A 22254-nucleotide genomic window follows, 5' to 3' on the forward strand; every position below is an offset into this window, starting at 1 on the left:
TTGGTAGAGTGTGTAAAGATGTTTATGGCTTCCCTGAGCCGGGTCTTCCTGAATCCCTGTTTATGCCAAGGGCCTGTCTTTCTTGTGACCTCCTACTCCAGTGACCCATCTCCTTCTCCCTGGCCAGTCTGTGATGAGACCTGTTGAGTCTAACTTGTATTTGCTCTCTCTTTCCTTTTTTTTTTTTTTTTTGATAGCGGAGTGCAGTTTGTTACACCGGCGGGCCCAAGGCAGAGTCTCCTCTTAGCCAAGGACCCCGACCAACATTTGTGAAAATCTTTTATACCCCATGTGTACGCGTCCAAACCCACTACCTTGAGACTTACATAAACAAAGGAAGGGTAAATACAACTACAATAACCCCATCATTCACGTGTTATGTGTTCAAACAGTCAATAATCAATAAGCCCGCAGTTACATTCCAAATAGTTAATAACCGATAAGCCTGTGCTTACATTCTGATAGATAGTGTCCGGAGGCAGGGGTGATTAGTGTCTGTTTTCTCTTCTTCAACATTCCCCTGCCCAGAGGGGGGTCTTATCCTTCCATTGTCATTCCCACAGGCGCTAAGCACAGAGTTCAGAGTCCACTGGAGAGGTGGCCGCGCACGATCAGCACAGACAGGCCTGAGATGGAGTCCAGGCCCTATGAATTCCTTCTTCATTCCCCCCTCTTGATGCTCTTAGTTTCCATAATGAGCATCATTTATTGAGATATATTGTACCTTAGCCCTCCTGCCACCCACATGAGAGAATGCTGTCAACCTCTGGGTTACAAAATTCACGAGGCATTGTAGGAAGCAGGGCCCACAAAGCAGTATGATAAACAAGGCAGCAACATAGTCATACCATTGGAACACAGATCGTGTCCATCTTGCATGCAGATAAGGCAGGTTTACTGGAGGCTGGTATAGGCTAGGCTTAATTCTGCCATGGGCGAAAGCAAATCCTAATGTGCAACGCTGCACCCAGCCAACTGGTAACCATGGCCATAAGTTAAGCCCACAGAGCCACTGGGTCCCATTGGGGGCTACCCAGCGGATTCCAGGATTATATTTCCAGTCGGAACCGGGCCACTGAGCAGACTGATTGGGGTGATAGGTAACTTCCAAGATTTGTTTACATTGTTCAGGGCACAAATAACAATTCTTTTGGGTCTAGGGAGTGGTCTCCAAATCCACCTTTCTGTTCTTTTTGTTCCCAGCAAATACTAGCAGGGGCAATCAACTGTCCTTTCTCAGGAGTCATCCAGAAATATTCATCCCAGACCTGGCAGTATTGCTCAAGGCACCGGGAGGCCTGTCCCCCTTTTGTAAGGGAGCCCTGTTCGTCTTTAATTCTCACATATGAGGTATAAGCCTTTGTTATCTCCGTAAGGCTGGTGTTCATGTTAAATGTAACCCTATGTCCCTGGCCCATTGATGGCTTCTTCTAACACCAGAGGGCAAAGAAAGGTTATGGTTGGTGAGAGACAGGAAAGTTCCTTTCTGTTGTTAAAGTCCCCATAACGGAGTGACGATACCCACCAGGGGAGTCTGTCTATTACTGACAGGGGCATAGCCCCACATACCCAAGTTCAGAATTGCATTGGTGAGGCCGAGCAGCAGGAGTCGTTTACCCAGCTCCATCCTGTAGAGGGCTCGTCTGGGACCTAGTTTTCTTCTTCCTCCTCAGAATGATCTTGGTTTCCCGTGGGTCGGTGGGGTCCTTCTGGGTGGTCCACTCGGCGTCCTCCGGGTCAGCGTGGTATGCCTTCTTTGCTCTGGTGTGATGGAATAAGGGACAATACCTGCAACTTTAACTGAGCACTCAGTTCCCCTGCTGCCGTCCACTACTTGCTGACGTGAAAGGTCCGGGTGTTGAGAAGCAGAATCCTTCCAGAGGGGCGAGGCGCCTTCCCCCCTCTAGGAGATTCAAGCTACAAAGCCTCGGGGTGGCCTCAAATGAGACCTGTCTCCTCAAAGTGAGGAGTTTCCCGGCCAACGCACCAAATGTTATAGCCACGCTTTCCGGGAAACAAACTCACTCAGAAGGACAATGCAGATAGCGGAGTGCAGTTTATTACACCGGCGGGCCCAAGGCAGAGTCTCCTCTTAGCCAAGGACCTGCTCTCTCTTTCCTATTCCATGGTCTCATCACATTTCAAGCTCTCTACTGAACTCTTACATGGTAGCTTTTCAAATGGTTCCGTCGCAGCCCCTTCTTCCCTAGTCCCTGTGACTCTGTGCTCTGCCATAGCAGAGTTCTGCTTGATTTTTCATCACCTGCTACTCTGAGGGGAGCCCCTCATCTGGTCACCAAGGTCCCACCCCCACAGCCTGGCCCTCACCAGCCGTTCCGCGTTTGCTTCTGCATGCACCCCATTTCCAGGCAGATTTGACCTGGTGCCCACTCTGGACATCTGCTTCTCCATGCCTCTCCCAACAATAGTTCCTCTGCCTCAGAGCTTTCTTCTCTGGTAGCTCATTTTGAAACTGCATCCTCAATGTTTCCGTGTATATCCCATCATGAAACTTTGCCAGGGTTTCTGGGCAGACACTGTCTCCCTTCCAGAGCTATAGTTCATTATTTATTCTTCTCCTGTTCTGGATTTTGTTGTATCATTGTCTATGCATTTCTGTTATCTTTGTTGTAAATTGGAAGGTCTTCATAGACAGAGATGTGCCTTTGCCATCTTCTTCTACCACCAGGGCCTTATGTAGTGCCTTACCCAGGGCTAGGTGTTCCCAGTGCGCTTAGTAGGTCAATAAACGGCCCTGACTAGAAGAGTAGAGTTCATATTGCGGTTTTTATTTATTTATTTATTTTTTCATATTGCAGTTTTTAAATGCTAACTTGACATAATAAAAATGTCTTCTGTTCCCTGTGGCTAAAGTCCAGACAGGAATGTACAAATGTTGGATTTTGAAATAGATGCACTCAACTTTTACTCCCTACCTTGATTTTGAAATAATCAAGGACATTTACTTGGGTTTTGGAGTGTATATTTTATTCTTTTTTTAAATGAAAATTACTATTTGGAAGTGTTTATTAGGTAATAAATATTGCTAAATAATTTTACTAGAATAGAAATTTTCCAAAGGATGTTAAAATATAAGTTTCAAAGCATGGTGGTAAGCACTATGCTACTTGGTTCATTTTCAACTAGTAAAATTTGTTTTTATGTTACTGTTTTTTATTTTTAAATTGAGATATTATTGATATATTAACATTATATTAGTTTTAGTTATACAACAATAGTGATTTGATATTTGTGTATGTTGCAAAATGATCACCACACTGTTGAGTGAGCAAATTTGATTCTTAAATTTGTAAATGAAGAGAATCCAATTGAGAATTTTCATTGTTGAAGAGTGTCACAGATCTTTGCAATTACTGACTTTGTTGAGTGCATCTGTTAGGCTTGGGGATGTCTTTATTGACTGTAAAACTTCAGCTTATTCATCCAACTGATTAGAAGTTTTTCAACTGTTTTTTAGACTGTGTCCTCTAGCCCCCTCTCCTCCTTAGGGAAAATAACTTTTTACTGCCTCAACTTTAATGGAAATGCTAATTTATCCTTTGCTGGGTATTTATAGCTCATTTGTGGTGGAAAGACAGCCCTGCATGCCAACTCACCCTCAGAGGCCATTGGTCTTGAAGACTGGAGTCCAGTTCACCGTGAAACTGAGGTAAAAAAGAGAAGATGGAAGCCCCACCCCTCCTTAGGGCTGCCCTGGTGTCTCAGATGGTGAAGAATCCCGCTGCAACGCAAGAGACCTGGGCTCATCTGCACCGAGAAGATCCTCTGGAGAAGGAACTGGCAACCCACTCCAGTATTCTGCCAGGAGAATTCCATGGACAGAGGAGCCTGAAGGGCTACAGTCCATGGGGTCGCAAAGGGTCGCATGACTAAGTGACTAACACTTTCAGTTTAACTTTCTTTCCATACCTCCTATCACAAAATTTGCACCCCAGCTTCCTTCCACAACATGATTATATAGAGGGGTGCTTTAGAGGAAATAATCTTGCAGTAGGTATTTTAATATGAATTCTTACTTAGAATATCTAAGGGTCTTTTCTATTCAACTAGAAATATAACAAAGATATGTGTGTATATACACACACCCCACAGTTTTTTCCAGTTATAGGTGTAATGAATGTTTACTGTAAATAGCAATTCAAAATTGCAGAACTGCACATGGTAGAGAATAAAAGTTCCCAGTAGCCTCATCCCCTCTTGAGCATGAGCCTATAATCTGAGCTTTATGTTCCCCCTGAAATGGATGCAGTGTGTATAAATGACTGGTACATTTTTCTGGTGAGTGTGTTTGTTCATAACTTTCATCAGATTCTCAAAGTTGTATGTGATCTAAATATCTATAGACTACCACAGTAAGCAGCCTGGTGTCAGTCCTCCCAGAATTTTGTCCATGTGTACATGAATATGTAAATAAATACATTGTACTTTTATATACATGTGGTTTTCATGCATAGACTTGCGAAAGTATATATGACATGATATATTTCATTTTTAGAAACCAGAGTTCTGCTGTCTGTTGTTCGGCAGACTATTTTTCTCCTTCGTAATAAATTGTAGAAATGTTTCCATACAAGAATGTCCAGCTTTACTTCCTTCGTTTGCATGGCTGCATTCATTTATTAATAGCTTTTCCTCTACTGATGAGCAGCTGGACTCAGAAGAGCTGGACTTACCTTCAGAGTTGGCCCTGGTCGTTTTTTCCATGGTGCCGCTGAGTTAGGTCCACAGGTGCTGCGTCCCGGCTGCCAGTGCTATGGCAGCAGACTCTGACACCCGTGAAGTCCCAGCACTCAACTGGCACGGGGAGCATCTCATCCCAACACCTGCTTGACTAAAGGGAGCCAGCCCGTGAGGGGCTCTTCCCTGGGCCTCTGGCTCATCAGAACAGAAACATACTGGAGTCTCAGCCCAGGGTTCTGTCCCTCTGTCTTTCCACACTGCCCTGGAGTGGTTACAGAGATGACCCTCATTTTCCTGATTATGGGTCAGAGTTTTTATTTTCTCCCAACAGGTTAAGCATTAGATACAAGTTTTGGTAAAGGGTAAAGTTTGCTATTTTTTACCTCTGTTGTTGTTTAGTTACTCAGTCACGTCTGACTCTTCGTGATCCCATGGACTGTAGCCCGCTGGACTCCTCTGTCCACGGGACTTCCCAGGCAAGAATACTGGAGTGGGTTGCCATTTCCTCCCCAGGTGATCTTCCTGACTCAGGGATCGAACCCGCATCTCCTGCATTGGCAGGCAGATTTCTTAGTGCCGAGCCATGAGGGAAGCCCATTTTTTACCTACAGAATTAGCCCAAAATAGAAATTTTGATAAACCCCAGTATTGGTGAGGCAGAATGGGGAAGCAGGTGCCCTCACTACATTTGGTGTGAATATAAAATCTGTTGCTTGCTGTCAGAATTTAATATTATAGTTTTGTCCCAGCAACTTCACATCTAGGAATTTATCCTACAAATACACTTAAAAAAAAAAAATCCAAGTAAACATACAAGGATGTCAGTTCCATTGTTCGTAATAACCAAAAACTAGATGGGGTGGGGCTTGTTGAAATGTTCATCAATATGGATTTGGCATAATAGATAATTTTTAAAAGTAATTATGACTTTTTCTTTTCAGGCTGCTGGTGAAGTTGCAAGAGCTGAATTATAACTTGAAAGTCAAAGTCTTATTTGACAAGTAAGATACCGCTAATATCAAAGCTACATATACTGTTGAAACGTTGGTTTTGTTAACCAAACATGGACTGATGCAGCGGGGCTATTCATTAGTGATTCCAGCCCATTTAAACCATTAATTTCTGGGTATTGGGAACTTTATCTAAGAGCTGGTATCAGCGTGCCTTTTTAGACTACAAATGAACAAAAGTATGAGTGCATTTTATGCATGTATGCTTGTTCCAAGCAGCTGCCACCTCAGCTAGGCCAGCCCCAGAGAAGGGGTACTTGATCAGGCTCCAGGCCACCATGATTCTTTGGCCAGCGTGGGCCTGTTTCTGGAGTGAAACTGACGGCATTTTGGGGGGCATGTATGGAGCTTGCTGGCTTTACACTTGTCTCTTCTGAACAGTAGGGACCCAGGAATGGGCAGGCTCTCAAGGGGTCTAAATGGAGCAGGTCTATCCTGTTTTGTCCTTAGACCCTGAACCCAAACTAGCAGTGACCTAGGCACTTACATTAAGGAACAAGATGGCTTAGCCCCTACCATTCCCCCTTGATATATTTAATGCTTCTTTTGGTGTGTTTACTACGTTTCAAAACCATTTATGATACTCCAAGTCACTTTCCTCTGGCTTTTGTCTCTTTCTATTCCTGTAATTATAGCCTTCTTTGTTTGTACCTTTGTTTTCCTCCCATCTTCTTTGGTTTTTCTTTGTACCAGTTAGCTTTTGCTGCATAACAGATAACCTCAAAACTTGGTGGCTTAAACTCAGAAACTTATTATTTCTATTATTCTGTGGGCTGTGGGTGGTCCTTCTAATCTGAGCTGGCCTGGTTGTTGCTGGGTGGTCTAGCATGACCTCATTATATGTCTGAGGTCTTGGCTGGGATAACTGGGCCCTTCTCTGTGGGGCTGTCAGAGCGGCCAGCCTGGGCTTTCTCACATGGCCGTGGTGTTCCAAGTGGATCCAAGTAGCAGCGTGCTGGGCCTACTAGTCCAGCCTTGGAACTTGCACAGCACTGCTCCCATCCATGGTGTCTGGAAAAGCAAGTCAGAGTCCCCTGAAATTCAAGAGACAAGGAAATATGTTCTGTGTCTTTAAAGGCAGAGTTGCAGAGGTTTTTGTGGCCACCGCAGTTTTGCCACAGTCTACTTAAGTCAGTATCTCTTTCGGTTTGTTCTTGCCTTTTTGTCCTTTCTGTCTATTCCAGTTCTGAAGTTTTCTTCTTAGTTTTGGCAGGAAAATAGGTCACTATCATAGCTGACAGTGATTATCTGCCACAAAAGCACTGAATGTCTAGCTGGGACAGGAAAGGAGGCTAACTCATTTAACTGGGAGCGCACGAATGGTCTCTGACCTTCACCTGCCCCTAACATACATTATTTGTCCAGAAGATGACAACATTATCGCTGAACAACAGAATCCTAAGATTCTGGTCTCTCAAAATTTTAACCTCAGATTTAAAACGTGGCAGTTTCCCCAAATAACTGACTATTCAGGTACTTTCATGAAAGCATTAAAACTAATAAAGAGCAAAAATAAGACTCGAGCTGTCACTTTGGAGGGTCCTCTGAGTTTTGTAACCCAGAGCAGGACTCTCTGCTGAGTCCCCAGGGCTTAGCTCATTGCCTCCTGCAGAGGGAGTCACTGCTCGGTAAGTTGTGATAACTCAGGCTCACATTTCCTGAGGGTGCGCTCTGTGCTCTCCTTACCCATTGGCTAGTTTCTTCCTGCCGGTGTGCTGTGTGGTTGGTTCTGCTGGCAGGATGTACAGAAGAGAAAAGGTGAGGCCCAGTTTACTTGCCCAAGGTTACTCAGCAAAACTTGGCAGTGCTGGTGTGGGTTGATTGAGCGACTGAGTGAATGATAGGCAAGAAAACCCATAGGTATAGATTTATTGGTTATTGATCTTATACTTTTATATGTTTGTGAATGTGAATTTTCACATTTTAAATACACATGTATGATTACATTTTTTTTTTCTTGTAGAGATGTGAATGAGAGAAATACAGTAAAAGGGTACGTGAAATACTTTGCACTCTGTTTTGCTCTCTGCTTTGTTTGTTTATGTGTTGCTTTAATAGTTCTCAGCCTTTTAAGTATCCCTTCCCTGTGTTGTCTAGGTTTAGGAAGTTCAACATTCTGGGCACTCACACGAAGGTGATGAACATGGAAGAGTCCACCAATGGGAGTCTGGCGGCAGAATTCCGACACCTGGTAGGGAGACCCGTCTCCCCCTTTTCTGCTGTGCCTGGCTTATCAGGACTGACTTACAATGGAGTGGCCCTCTGGCCATATGTGATGTAGAGGGGCTCCTCTGGGAGGAGACTTCTAGAGTTTGTGGCTGGAGACTTCAGCAGGACTTCGGGAATCTTGGCTCCTCCTCCTCATCCCACGGCTCTTCACTCTCTCTTTCTGCCTGTCTCTCTCTCAGATATGCCTTCGTTGGGGGAAAGCGAGCTCAGTAAAATATTCCACAAGCCAGTGTGCACACAAGCTCTCTGCATGTGGTCCCTCGACCACCTCAGTGATCACTCACTCTAGACTCTTGGAATTTTCCTGAAGGTCGTTATTCCCCCACATCCTGACTGGTGCTTCCACCCCTCCAAGTGTGGCAGACCCCAGGCGTGTCTCCTGGGTCCCTTTATCACCATCTCCTTCCTGGGGTCTTGCCTGCGACCACTGTCTCGACCACGTTGTCTCCAGGGGAGTGGGGCCCGGGCAGTGGAAACCAGCAGAGGGGTTTATACAGGCGGTGCCTTCTCCTGGCGGGGCTGCCAGGTGTTCTGCAGAGGCATTGGTGCCGAGCCCTATGCACGTCCTGGCCTGGAAGCTGCACCCTTTTTCTTACTGGCAGCCATCTCAGGAGCCCACCAACTCATGGTTAGGAAGCTGGACCTTAAGTGAGAGCCTTGGTCGAAACCGGGAGTTTGAGGGTGTCCAGAGCTGTTCCGGGGGCTCCAAGTTGCTTCCTTAAAAGCTACGTGATTGAAGACCTTTTCAAAGGATGGTCTGAGACGCTTGAGACGCTGGGCCAGCCTGGGAGATTCTGCCGAGGGAAGCAGAGGTGGGAGAAGCTGTGCCCCCAGCCTGGGGAGCCTGGCACAGCTGGTGCCGGTGACAGGGACGTCCGGGTCAGGGCGAGCTTGCCCAGGGGAGGGCGCAGCATGCCACTTCCCTGGCTGCTTCTGAACCCTGCGGTGTTTGCAGGGTGTCAGGATGCTGGGGAAAGGCACTCCCCCCCTTCACCTCATAAGCCCCTACAAGGGTCACTTCACCTCCTGTTCTGCATCCTGAAAATATTTTCACCTCCTTCACTCTAAGTCCCCACTTTGTTTTGATTTGTAGATGGAAGTAGCAACTTTGAGGATTATTATATAGCTATTTACTAAGATTTTTTTTTTTTTTTTAGCAACTGAAAGAACAGAAAAATGCCGGTGCCAGAACTAATGAGGTGAGTCTTTCTCTGTCATGACTGGTCTCCTAACTAGCAGCTCTGTCCAGTGAGCTTGGCTCCATGGCCCTGGTGGTCGTGGGTGGCCAGGGACACCTCACAGAGGGGTGAGCAGTGGGAAAGACCAGCAGGTAAGAGCAGCAGACAAGCTCTGGGATGTGGTGTATGTGTGATAACAGTAAAGCCACTCTCTGCGTGTGCTTTCTGGTTGTCAAGTGATTTTGCACATGAATTTTCTGGACCCTCACCAACAGCCCAGCGGAATAGGTGCAGTGGGCTACTGTGTTACTCACATTTCACAGGTGAGGAAATTGGACCACAGGAAGTTTGCCAGAGTTAGCCAAGTGTGCACAGGAAATAATTATCAGAGCTAGAATCAGAGGCCAGCTTCTTGACTGCCCTGCCAAAAACTATGTGTGCCCTGTCCAGTGCCATTATCCTTCTGTCAGTCCCCTCGTCACAGCTTGTCCTTGAAGAGCCATGTTTGGGATGCATTCAGAGATGAACCATGGGCAGAGGACAGAATGGCTGGAGTTGCTTTGGTTGGTCGGATTTTGTTCTTTGTGCCTGCCGAGCCCTCTGTCCTTCCCTACTACAACCAGCAGAGGGCGCGTGGCGCTGTGGGACAGGTGCCCGCCTGGGCCTGACCAGCCCTCATTTTTGGATCTTGACTCTCAGTGACCAACTAGGAACTTCGTTTCCTCGCCCAGGAGCAGGGATGGACTCACACCTCTCTGGTTCTAAGGTTGTTGTGAGGCTCACATTAGATACTGTGTATGAAGGCACTTGGAACACAATAACCTTTCTACCCAAACCAACCAAGGCACATTATAACCTGCCAGACTTATGCAAATCTGCTCTCCTGGTAGATAATCACACTTGGAACATGTTTACACTTTCTACCCCTTGTCAGCCTGAGGTATGCAGCCCAGGCCAGGCAGGTCTGTGGTGGGCAGAGGGGACTGAGGGCTGGGAAGCCTTAGGTTGTGAATAAACTCATTAGAAGTTGCTATTTCCCTATCAACATTTTTTCCCCTTGATCCATAACCCTTGCCAAAATATTAGAAATCTGATCTTTGAGAGAACACTGAGATACTCAGGATAATTAACTCTGGGATAGATTATTAAAAGCTAGAATCTTCTAAATTGTCCCTGATTGGGTTCATGCTTTCTGGAGCTTGTAAAAATGCTTAGTAGTTTCTTGCTAATTGCAGGATCAATGAACGAATCACTGTATTCGTGTTTTTCCCATTTTCTTTTTCAAGGGTCCTCTCATCGTCACTGAAGAGCTTCACTCCCTTAGTTTTGAAACCCAGTTGTGCCAGCCTGGTTTGGTCATTGACCTTGAGGTAAGACTTACATGTTCCCGGTATGGGAAACTTTATTTTTACTTTAAACTGATACGTGTATTTTTATTTTAGACATACTTATCTAATTGTTAAAAAAATAAAAGATTGCTGTTTTCAGCCAGTACTATCTCAATGCTAATTTAATGGTTCAGTCTGCTACAGAACTAAGTTAACCTTTGTCTGAAGTGAAAGTTGCTCAATTGTGTCTGAATCTTTGCAACCCCATGGACTATACAGTCCGTGGAATTCTCCAATGCAGAACACTGGAGTGGATAGCCTTTCCCTTCTCCAGGGGATCTTCCCAACCTAGGGATCGAACCCAGGTCTCCCCACATTGCAGGTGGATTCTTTGCCAGCTGAGCCACAAGGGAAGCTCCAATAAGCCAGTGTTCGAGTTAAGATGTCCTGTGTTAATTTTTTATATGAAGCTTTGACATTTATTTCTTAATTGAAAATGTATGTCAAAGATAAATTCAACTAAAAACAAAAGACTGTACCTCTACATTCTTAATTTTCAAGAATGAAATATATGCAAATGTACATAGGGTTCCTTATTAAGCTGTGAGGCTGCATAGTGGTCTGCAGGTACTGCTTCTGGGATTCCGAGGATTTCAAGGTCTTTGTCATCTTGTAGACGACCTCTCTACCCGTCGTGGTGATCTCCAATGTCAGCCAGCTCCCAAGTGGCTGGGCCTCTATCCTGTGGTACAACATGCTGGTGGCAGAACCCCGGGTAAGGAAAACACATCTACTTTCATGCTAGGGTTTAAAGACCCGCCCTGCTCTAGTTCTGCATATTTGAAAGAGCCTGTATGGACCAGATGTTGAGGGGAAGGTGGCACAACTCAACTCATTGCTAAGGAGCTGAGTAATTCTGGAATAGCGAAGCATTCCAGAAGCATGTGTATGTACTAGAAATTAAAAATTATTATTTTCCTTCCATGTGAATAAGCTTGGGCAACAGATGATTTTGTGTTATGCTTTTTTAAAAATGTATACACTTGCTAAACAAGCAGGCTCTGTTCTTAAGAGTGTGGATACTCATGGTTGGTGAATTACAATTGATTCCAGTTATTCACTGTACTTAGGTTCTTTGAAGTCACTGTGAACACTGATTTAGCGAATACTGAATCACTACACCTAAGGGAAGTATGGGTTCCCGCCAGCCTCTGGCAAAACCCTCGCATCTGCAGATCAATACATCACCTTGTTTTGTTTAAAGATCCCTTATCTAACATGGTTGTTGATTCATTAACATCGAACTCATGGCAAACAGCTTTATAACTCAGTCTGAACAAAACTTATATATCATGTGCATTTGCTCCTTAAGGCATTTAGGAACACTAGACAGCACTTCAACTCGCCTTTGAGGGGCATTTTAAATGAAATCGCCAGCAAAAACCCTACAGAAATGTAAAGACCACAGCATTAAACAGACCTCAAAGAGGACACTTGGATGTAGTGTGAGAGCTGAAACAGGAAGGTGGAGCATAGCTTTGTTTGACTTCAACCGGAAACATACATGTTTGGTGACTCAAAGTTTTCACAACTCTGTGCCTGGGTATGTCCGCAAATGAGTGCCAAAGTGCCATGAGTATTGATTCGGGAGTTAAATTTTAGTGAGTAGATAAATGCACAGATGCGAGTCTGCAAACAGTGAGAACCATTTCTCCCTGCTGCTGTGGAAATACGTGTGTCAGAGACTAGAGCTGAACTTTGGCGCAGATCCGTGTTTCCATGATGAGCTTGTGACTGGTGACTCATCAGCGGCTTTCAGCTTCTCTGTGCTTTCTTTCTAGAATCTCTCCTTCTTCCTGAACCCACCTTGTGCACGATGGTCTCAGCTTTCAGAGGTGCTGAGTTGGCAGTTTTCTTCTGTCACCAAAAGAGGTCTCAATGTGGACCAGCTGAACATGCTGGGGGAGAAACTTCTTGGTATGAGCATATTCACTTTTTATGTAACAATCGAAATTCATGAAAAATATCTTGACTTCTCCTTTCCCCTCTTTGCTCTTCGTTTTATTCAAGGTAGGAGAGTGTTAGGAATCTATCGGCTTTTCCAACTGCCATTTATTATAGCTAAGTGAGAGTGATGCCTCACTTTAGAAGGAGTTGCCAACTTGATAGAAGATTTAAATGAATCATTTTCCCATTATCTCGTATTAACATTTCTGAGCAAGGCTCCTAAGGGAAAGATTTCTGAATTATGTAAAATATATTAGTTGTGGCTAAAATAAATTCTTGGAGAAAGGTGAAGTCTGAGAAAGATGAAGTCTGACTAACCTTGGGGAGAAAAAAATAAGCCCCCAACATTGTAGAGTCAGGTCCTGGGGCCACCCACCCCACAGCACACACCCAGGTCTCTTATGTCAGGCGGCCCAAACGGGAGCAGACAGTGCCCACATCAGGAGAGACCCATGATCACACCACCTGATGGGGAGGGTCCAGGCCAAGATAGAGAATTCCCTTTCAGTAGCTAATGTCATGGATTTATTAGTCTTCTACACTAAGCAAATCTAAGACCCAGCAGTCTCAAGGTCAGATCTTCAAGGAATGGGAATATCGGAACTATTTTTTTTTTAAATCCACAGATGGCTTTTTTTTTTCAGATTTGCTTTCTGTACAGCAGAGCTGCGTGTCCTGTAGGCATTAATGTACTTTTCCTAACCTGGATGGCTCTCAGCAGTGCCCTCTCTTGGCCATGTAGCTGTCACAGTGGGGGTCTTGTGCAATTTAGTTAAAAGTAAGGAGTCGCCTTATTCCGTTCCCTTGTTTGCTGAGAGTTGAGACGGATGCCCTTCCTGCCTGTAATGGCTTATCTGCGATTCTCGGTGAAGAGCAGTGTCAGTCTCACCACTTCTCATGGCTCACCGCTTTGGTTTGTGTAGATGATGACCCCCAGGCTTCCTTCCCCTTTCATTTCTCTCACTCGCCTTTTGGTTTGCCTCCTTGAGCCTGTGTCCTATTTGGAGGAGGGCTGAGGGAAATACCTAATGAATATCTAAAATAAGCGCATAAAGTTGTGTCAGTTAAATCAATCACAAAGACGCAAGTGATTCTTGGTCTTAGTTTGCACTTGAACAAAGCTCTGCAGGCTCACTGGGCGAGGAGCCTGGTGAGGAAGGCGGGGGAGGAGCGGCAAGTGACATTGCACAACGAGGGCCCCCCTCGGCCTCTCCAGAAGGCCCAGGGAGCTGGTGTTAGTGGTCTGAGATTACTGACCGTGTACACGCACGCTTCCAACGAGGGCCCCCCTCGGCCTCTCCAGAAGGCCCAGGGAGCTGGTGTTAGTGGTCTGAGATTACTGACCGTGTACACGCACGCTTCCAACGAGGGCCCCCCTCGGCCTCTCCAGAAGGCCCAGGGAGCTGGTGTTAGTGGTCTGAGATTACTGACCGTGTACACGCACGCTTCCAACGAGGGCCCCCCTCGGCCTCTCCAGAAGGCCCAGGGAGCTGGTGTTAGTGGTCTGAGACTACTGACCGTGTACACGCACGCTTCCAACGAGGGCCCCCCTCGGCCTCTCCAGAAGGCCCAGGGAGCTGGTGTTAGTGGTCTGAGACTACTGACCGTGTACACGCACGCTTCCTTGGTTGAGTGTTGGCTCTTTAAGAGCAAATGCAAGAGTCATCAGCCCAGCCAAAGCTTCAGAATTGATTCCCAGTTCCTGAAAAACCTTGTTTTTATTTTTTTAGGCCCCAACGCCGGCCCCGATGGTCTGATTCCATGGACAAGATTCTGTAAGGTGGGTGCTGTCTCGGACTTACACTCTGAGTGCCTTCTGCTCTCTGTAGGGTTCTTGGATTTCTCAACACGGTGCTGGCTGCACCATGCTTGCTTTGGCAGGTTCCTCTAGCCCACAGAACCCCGAGGACATGTTGTTTACTTTCCTTCAGCACGAAGGTTAGGCTCCAAGTGTGAGTCTGACAGGAAGCACCCGTCTGTGTGATAACATTCTCTCACATCCGAAATGAGTCCTCTGTTTGCTCACACTGGGCCCTGGCTCGGCAGCATTTTGGCCCCGTCCGTGAGTGACGTGCTCTGTGCCGGCGTGGACAGCCTGTGGGCTGGATGACCGTCCCCTAGCCTACTCAAGCAGGGGCCCGGTTCAGGGGGGTAATCAGACCCCGCTAGGGTCACCAGACAGTACTGACAAGCTCGAGCTCCTGGAGTTCAGTGCTGGGAAGGCACTGTGATCACCCAGAGGGTCATGCCCTGGCTGGGTCACTCGTGTTTGGAGAGGGAAGCAGAGTCTGGCTCGGGAAGTGGAGAGCTGGATGTCTGAAAGCCGATAAGAAGGGGAGGGACAGCTCTGTAGGAGACAGACAATGCTACCTTTGGCAGCTGGACAATCTTTGCAAACTAAAACCCGAGGGTAGGAGGAGACAGGAGAAGTCAGAGTTTGGGATTTCTTGGTTTCTAATGTGTGCATCTATTTACTTACAGGAAAATATAAATGATAAAAATTTTCCTTTCTGGCTTTGGATCGAAAGCATCCTTGAACTCATTAAAAAACACCTGCTTGCTCTCTGGAATGATGGGTAAGGGCCACAGATAGATGTAGTTTTGAAGCATATGTTGAGCACAGACTCCGTTACTGCAAGGCTGAGATAGTCCTGACCAAGACAGACTTTATTATTTGGCGAGGCTTGTGAGCATCCCACTGAAACAGATGCTTACGGGCTGTCCCTTCAGGGATTCATGATAGTGGGCCCTCATAAGATTAAACTTATACTTCCATAATAAGTGTATATGCATTTTTAAATTAATTTTTTATTGAAGGATAATTGCCTTACAGAATTCTGTTTTCTGTCAAACCTCAACATGAATCAGCCATGGGTACACACATATGCCCATTTTGAAAGCTGAATTTAAAAATCCTGAATGCCATGCATGCATTCATTCTAAAAAAATTTCTTGAGCATCTTCTTTATTGCCTCCCGGTAAGGAAGAAAAAGCTGTTGTTAACACAGTAAGTTCAAAGTGTTAGTCACTCAGTCGTGCCTGACTCTTTACAACCCCATAGACTGTAGCCCACCAGACTCTTCTGTCCATGGTATTTCCCAGGCAAGAACAGTTGGAGTGGGTTGTTTCCCTTCTCCAGGGGGTCTTTTTGACCCAGGGATCGAACCTGGGTCTTCTCCATTGCAGGCAATTCTTTACCAACTGAACCACCAGGGAAGCCCAACTCAGTAAATTGTTTCTAATTTATTCTCAGGGTCAGTTGAGATTTCAGCAAAGGCTTTAACTTGGTCAGAAGTTAAGAATATGAAAATGGATTGTCTGAGCCTTCCTCTTCACTGTAAAAGATGCATAAATTCAGACATTTTCAATCACCAAGTGAAAATGAAAGGCTCATTAATTCAGAAAGTATTTATTGATCATCTATTGGCACCAGGTTAATGAGCTTTTGGGGGAGTTAAGCATATATATGCGGAGAAGACAATGGCAACCCACTCCAGTACTCTTGCCTGGAAAATCCCATGGACGGAGGAGCCTGGTAGGCTGCAGTCCATGGGGTTGCTAGGAGTCGGACACGACTGAGCGACTTCACTTTCACTTTTCACTTTCATGCATTGGAGAAGGAAATGGCACCCCACTCCAGTATTCTTGCCTGGAGAATCCCAGGGGGATTCTCTTCCCCCCAGGGAAGGGGGAGCCTGGTGGGCTGCCGTTTATGGGGTTGTACAGAGTTGGACGCGACTGAAGCGACTTAGCAGCAGCAGCAGCAAGCATATATACATATGACTGAAATGATTCCTGAAGTGTCAATGAAATAGATTTTAAAGCATCTAAAATAGTCTATACGTTTTTATCCTGTGTTCTTGTGTCATGTTGTAGTCGTCTTGGTTGGTAAATGAGCAGGAAAATTATAGAGTCATGACCAAACCTCAGAGTGCCTCCGTTGATCCCTTTCCGCATCCAGGTGTATCGTGGGCTTTATTAGCAAGGAGCGAGAGCGGGCCCTGCTGAAGGACCAACAGCCTGGGACATTCCTGCTGCGCTTCAGCGAGAGCTGCCGGGAAGGGGCGATCACATTCACGTGGGTGGAGCGGTCCCAGAATGGAGGCGGTAAGCCAGGGTTACTGCATACATTATTCAACCCACAGGTGCAAGCCCTTCCTCTTCACTGCAGATCAGTTTGTACAGATAATGAGCTTGTGACATAAAATTGCAGCTCCTGTACCCCACCCAGTTGAGCTTCCCTAATAGGATTTATTGCGTACCCAAGAGTTTGTGGGACTCTGCCTGGAACCTGTTGTATGTGTAATGGTTGTTTAAAAGACAAGGTCACATTCTTTCCTCTTGTTCAGGTTTGATACCTGTAGGTGAAGAATGTGAGTCACTATGACTGGCAGCTAGCTGTTGGGAGGAAACCCATCATGTGCAGGCATAGGCTTCCAGATCCACTGAGGGGAATCACATGTGGATGTGCTAGGATGAGGGCTGGTTGTTTGAGGGGGTTCCCAGGACTGGTTCTCCACCCTGCCTTCAGACAGAGCAGGTGCACGTTTATCTGGGCTGTATCTTGGGTTTCTATCTGATGCAGTACATCCATGGCAAAACAGTTTCGAAAACCTAAGTATACAAAGCAGGTTTCTGGGGAATAAGAAACACTTTTCAGTGGAGATGAAAAAAGGTTAAAGACAAACTGGTGACTTTTCACTGTTACTTTTAGTTTGCTCTGTTTGAAGGATTGGAGGGAAAACTGATCTATTCCAGTGACTTCTGCTTTCAATTAGAAGATGCGATAAGATGGGATGCTTTTCTACTTCTATTTATTTTTTCTTCTGGTGAAAAACAGGAGAGCCGGGATTAGAGCCCAGGGAGGGAGGACAGTAGGTGGCAGAGCCTGCCTTTTCTGCTTCTCGCCTGGTTGTTCTTTCTGGAACTTGCAGAGAGATGGAGCTAGCAAAGCAGGCAAAGATGTATGCCACCGACAACAAAGCACTAGCTTTGGTCTGAAGTTCAGGAGCAGAGTCCCTAGAGCACCTGACCTCTGGACTGTGAGCCCCAAAGTGAGATCCTGAATCAGTTAGGACGCAGGAGTTCAGTGAAGTCTGGAACTAAGACCAGGAGCAAATTAAAGTTTGGGTGATTTTGCATTCAGAATTACAGAAAAAGATAGCAAGTAGGGTCCATTTTTGGTTTGTTTAAAAAGTTTTCCTTGTATTATCATCATTTATTTTCATTTTTCAATATGAAAAGAAGTGAAGTTTTCTGTTAATCTATGGCTTGAACCAAGAAGACTCAAGTGGTGATTAATTATTTTATAGGTGTCTAATAAAATTTTTTTGACTAGACTTACAAAACTAAGTAAATAATGACAAATGCAATGTTATTGAGAGTGATGGTGGCCTTTGTTTTTCCTGTCTTAATGAAAGGATAATAATTTATTTAGAAATGAATCAGTTACACACTCTGTGATGAAACTCCTAGATTATGTTTAGTTCTTACCAGGTTCTGTTAAATCCATAAACTCTGCAGCGTTTTGTTTCTTTCCTCTGTTGTTCTGAGCTGTTCCATGGGGCTCACTTTGCTTTTCTTCCTTTTAGAACCTTACTTCCATGCGGTTGAACCCTACACAAAGAAAGAACTTTCCGCTGTTACTTTCCCTGATATTATTCGCAATTATAAAGTCATGGCCGCTGAAAATATTCCAGAGAATCCCCTGAAGTTTCTGTATCCAAATATTGACAAAGACCATGCCTTTGGAAAATACTACTCCAGGCCAAAGGAAGGTAAGTGGGGAGAGTGCACAGGAGTTGCCTGCTGAGTCATAGCTCGGCCTAGCTGTTGCCATGGTTATATTCTCCCTTCATCTTGTCCAGAGGTTTGCAGACAGGCTTTCATCCCACTCCTCCACACAGCCCTTACCTTCTTTTAAGTACAGGGTACCGGCATAAACTCTACTCAGCCCATCCCTTCCTTTTGAACTGGTAAAAGCAGGCCTTCAAAGCATAGTACAGTTGACACATAATGCATTGTTTGCCCTGATACAGAGAGTTAGAAAGGAACAAATGATTTTTGATTTTAGGGGTGTTGGAAAAGCCCACTTCTGGTCTTCTGTGTTTGTTACATTTTTTTACTTTTTCTGAGTGGAAGGGATAAAAGGACCTTTGATGTTCACCTGACTTATGTCAGCCCATGCCTGAAATTGAGGAAGCGGAGGCCTGGGTGAAGAGAAGTGATCCCTGCATGGTGACCCAGTAAGTTACGAGGCCTCCTGCTTACTGAGAGCAGGTCTGGGCTTAGCACACAGGTCTTCCACTACTCAGTCTTCCTCAACCGTATTTGAGAAAGTGGAAGTTAGACTCACCTGCTTTAGAATATGCCAACAGAGTTAATGGTTTTTCAGGATCTTATCTCAGTATTAACACAGTTACTTGGGGAGAAGATGCCCCCAGCTCACCTTGACTGATGTGTCTGTGACACCAGCCAGGCCAGAACGGTAAACCAGATACAACTTCTGTAGGACTTCAGGCCTTGGAAAGAAAAGCCTCTCCCATCTTGTCTGTGTTCAGCACAGAACGTACCTCCCCTTTTCTTCTCGTTGTTTCTGCATCCACACCACAATTTCAGGTGACCCAGGCAGGGAATCTAACCTGACTGCCAAGGAAAACAATCCAGTCTTGATCAAAGAAAAAGTTGATTGTTCTTTTTTTTTTTAATTTATTTTTGGCTGTGCTGGGTCTTTGCTGCTGCTCAGGCTTTTCTCCACTTGCAGTGCTTGGTCTTCTCATTGTGGTGGCTTCTCGTTTTGCGTAGCATGGGCTCTAGGGGGCATGGGCTCAGTAGCTGTGGCTCCCCGGCTCTAGAGCACAGGCTTAGTAGTTGTGGCGCATGGGCTTAGTTGCTCCTCACCATGTGGGATCCTCCCGGTTCAGGGATCTTTACCACTGAGCCAGCAGGGACGTCCCAGCTGATTGTTCTTGTGTGATATCTGCTAACAGAAAGTGTCCACGATGTGTTTGCTTCTAGCCCCAGAGCCTATGGAACTTGATGGCCCTAAAGGAACCGGATACATCAAGACTGAATTGATTTCTGTGTCTGAAGTGTAAGTGAACACAGAAGAGTGACATGTTTAAAATCCTCAAACAAGCCCCCTGTCCTGGCTGGGGTCTGTTGAAGATGCTTATTCTTTGCTTTTCCATTGTAATTGCTGCTGTCATCATCACAGTTGGACTTGTTGGAGAGATCCTACTTAGAGATACTTGTGTCACTCCCTGTCAGTGATTCACTGCCTTTATTAAAAAAAAAAACAAACCCAAAACAAGGTTGTATTTAAGGTATATAAGTTCTCCCCAAACTGATATTTTGAAAGAGTGTAAATAAAATGAACAAAAATTGATGAGAGTGGGAAAGCAGTTCTTTTTAATGTAGAAAAGGCCAAAGTAATGATTGAGATACCTTTTTTTTTTGTCCGCTTGCTTTTATTTTGTTGTTTCATTTTGTAAAAGGTAGAAAAAAATTTGGAAAAGTCATTGTCAGTTATTTGGCCTGCAGCACTGTCTTGGGGTGAATGGATGTAGCCTTCATGTAAAAACCCTCTGGAGCAGCTTTATCTGCATACAAACCTCAAGGTAGGGATGAGGGACTCCCCAGACATTTCCTCTGGCGCTTCTTGGGCCAGGGTAGGCGACACGCTGCACATGCTTGCACCCAGGTTTACCCAGGCAGAAGCGGTGCAGGACCCAGACTGGCTATTTCTCACTCACATATCCAGAGTCCAACGTGCTTCATGAGGGGCCGGGCTGGGGACATGAACCTCTTGAGATCCTTGCTTTTTCAAATGTATCTTACAAGTGCACACATTTGTCTTGAAATAAGATGAAATGGCCAAGTTGGTGGCATGCTTTCACAATTCAGATGTCAACATTTCCTGTTTTTTTCTCCCCCATTTTAGTCACCCTTCTCGACTTCAGACCACAGACAACCTTCTTCCCATGTCTCCTGAGGAGTTCGACGAGGTGTCTCGGATGGTGGGGTCTGTAGAATTTGACATGGTGAGTACCACCACGCAGGGGTGCTCTCAGTGTTGGCTCTCCGAGGCCAGGAAGGCTCCTGGCCAACCCTGGGCATGTCTGTGAGCTCTTGGAAGGGGCCCAGAAGCGTGTTTTCTAGATAAGCTATGACAAGTTGGAGCCTGCTGTGTTTAAACAAGCTACATTGTCACCAAGATCTTTATTTCTGGTATTCTGCACCTTCCCCAAAATAATATTTCAAACATTTAAAAATTCGCCCTCTACCTTTCAAAATTATCCATGTAGAAATCTCATATATGAAGGAACTAAGATTTTCCTGATAAGAAAATGTTTTCCTTTGGCCTGTTGTTTCAGCCCTGTGTCTGAGTGAAGAGGTGTTATTTTTAGGAAGGGAGGAGACTAACTGCTTGGTAGTTGCAATCTTTGTAGAGACTTGGTGAGCCACAATGAAACACTTTCACCTGCTTTATGTTTGAGAGCTAACTTGTGCCACTCACACCCGGAGCTGTGAAGGGCTTGCCAAGAGTAAAAAGTTCAAGGGATGAAATACAGTCATGAATGTCAGTATAAGGATAGGAACCAGGCTGTCCACCAAAAGAGTGATTCTTTCTTTGGGAGAATGTTTTTCAGAGTGTCAGAGAGTATTGTCTGCCTGAAATCTTTCCTCTTAAAAGTCTTATTTTTTTATTGGCTGGATGTTTCCTAATGCTGTTTAATTTTAAGCTCTTTTCCACATGAAGCTATTCCAGTTCATTTTTAAATTTTTCTTATTTTTTTTGTAAATCTCTCTGAGTCATCCCCAGTCTGAATTTATCGCTGTTTGCCCAGGCCAGGGCTGGAGGGGTTGGGGAGTGGTGAGGGGAGGGTAGTCCTGGCACAGACTGTATTAAGTGGGGGAGGGAGCAGATGCCAGTTAAGAGGGCGCCATCTTCCGACATTGAGGGTCACACATCCTTCAGTTCAGGGAATGCATTTGTGTGTCATCAGTAGTGTCTGTTTAGACTCAAGTTTCTGGCATGTAACCTTATCTTTGTCCCTCACCTGCAGAAGTACACGCTAAAATCTTTAGAGACTCTGCTTTCTTACGCCCTTCTGATTGTTGAGGCTGAAAAAAAATTACTTGGAAAAATGCTTAGGTAGTGTAATAGCAAAATAGTTCTATTGGCAAGTGAAAAATGAAACTTTTACATGTATAAGGTTGCATTCTCTGTTGGAATGTAGTTCCCCACTCTGCTCTGAAGTGCTCTGTGAGCCCAGCACAAAGCTGGAATAACTGTAAAGCCCTGTTCTGAAATTGTAAGACCAATGGACAGAAACAGAACCTAACAACCGTCTTGTTTGTTTGTTGTTCCCGAGCAGGTTGCATCATCATGGTCATCATGACTATTAATAGGTGACACTTGCTAAGCTCTTACTGTGTACCGGGCATGCCACTGGTAGTGACTTAGTCCTCACACTGATCTTCTGAGTTAGATATTATTATTTTTCCCATTTTACAAATGTAGGCAAAAAATCTCTCCAAAACTAACAAATTTGCCTAAGATCAGGTAGTCAGTAAATGAGGAAATGAATATTTGAATCCCCCTGGGGTGCCTCTGGACTGCATGTTCTTGTCTACTCTCCTGAGACCCCCCCTCACCTAGAAAGCTCATCTCTGATTCATTTAAAACCTGTATCCCAGGGAAGCTGTTTGCACTTGACACTGAGTGTGTGCTATTCTGGTTTATTAAGATGAAGGCAGCATAACCTTTGGGGGAAAGGCTTGTGTTTGTTATTGGGA

General features: G+C 45.2%; 1 protein-coding gene across 3 annotated transcripts in view; it reads left to right on the top strand.

Annotated features, from left to right (window-relative positions):
* Positions 1–22254, top strand: part of STAT1 (signal transducer and activator of transcription 1) — a 41587-nt gene that overhangs the window by 15983 nt on the left and 3350 nt on the right. For all 3 annotated transcript variants that reach the window (XM_061149123.1, XM_061149124.1, XM_061149125.1), the window contains exons 11-24: positions 3578–3670; positions 5643–5702; positions 7675–7704; positions 7809–7902; positions 9098–9139; positions 10405–10488; positions 11123–11221; positions 12288–12423; positions 14184–14233; positions 14935–15029; positions 16415–16560; positions 18045–18230; positions 19471–19546; positions 20396–20495. In XM_061149123.1, coding sequence (XP_061005106.1) covers positions 3578–3670; positions 5643–5702; positions 7675–7704; positions 7809–7902; positions 9098–9139; positions 10405–10488; positions 11123–11221; positions 12288–12423; positions 14184–14233; positions 14935–15029; positions 16415–16560; positions 18045–18230; positions 19471–19546; positions 20396–20495 — 1291 coding nt within the window. The remainder of the gene's footprint in view (positions 1–3577; positions 3671–5642; positions 5703–7674; positions 7705–7808; positions 7903–9097; positions 9140–10404; positions 10489–11122; positions 11222–12287; positions 12424–14183; positions 14234–14934; positions 15030–16414; positions 16561–18044; positions 18231–19470; positions 19547–20395; positions 20496–22254) is intronic.

Source organism: Dama dama, chromosome 8 (genome assembly GCF_033118175.1).
Source record: "Dama dama isolate Ldn47 chromosome 8, ASM3311817v1, whole genome shotgun sequence".
In the NCBI taxonomy this organism is placed as follows: domain Eukaryota; kingdom Metazoa; phylum Chordata; class Mammalia; order Artiodactyla; family Cervidae; genus Dama; species Dama dama.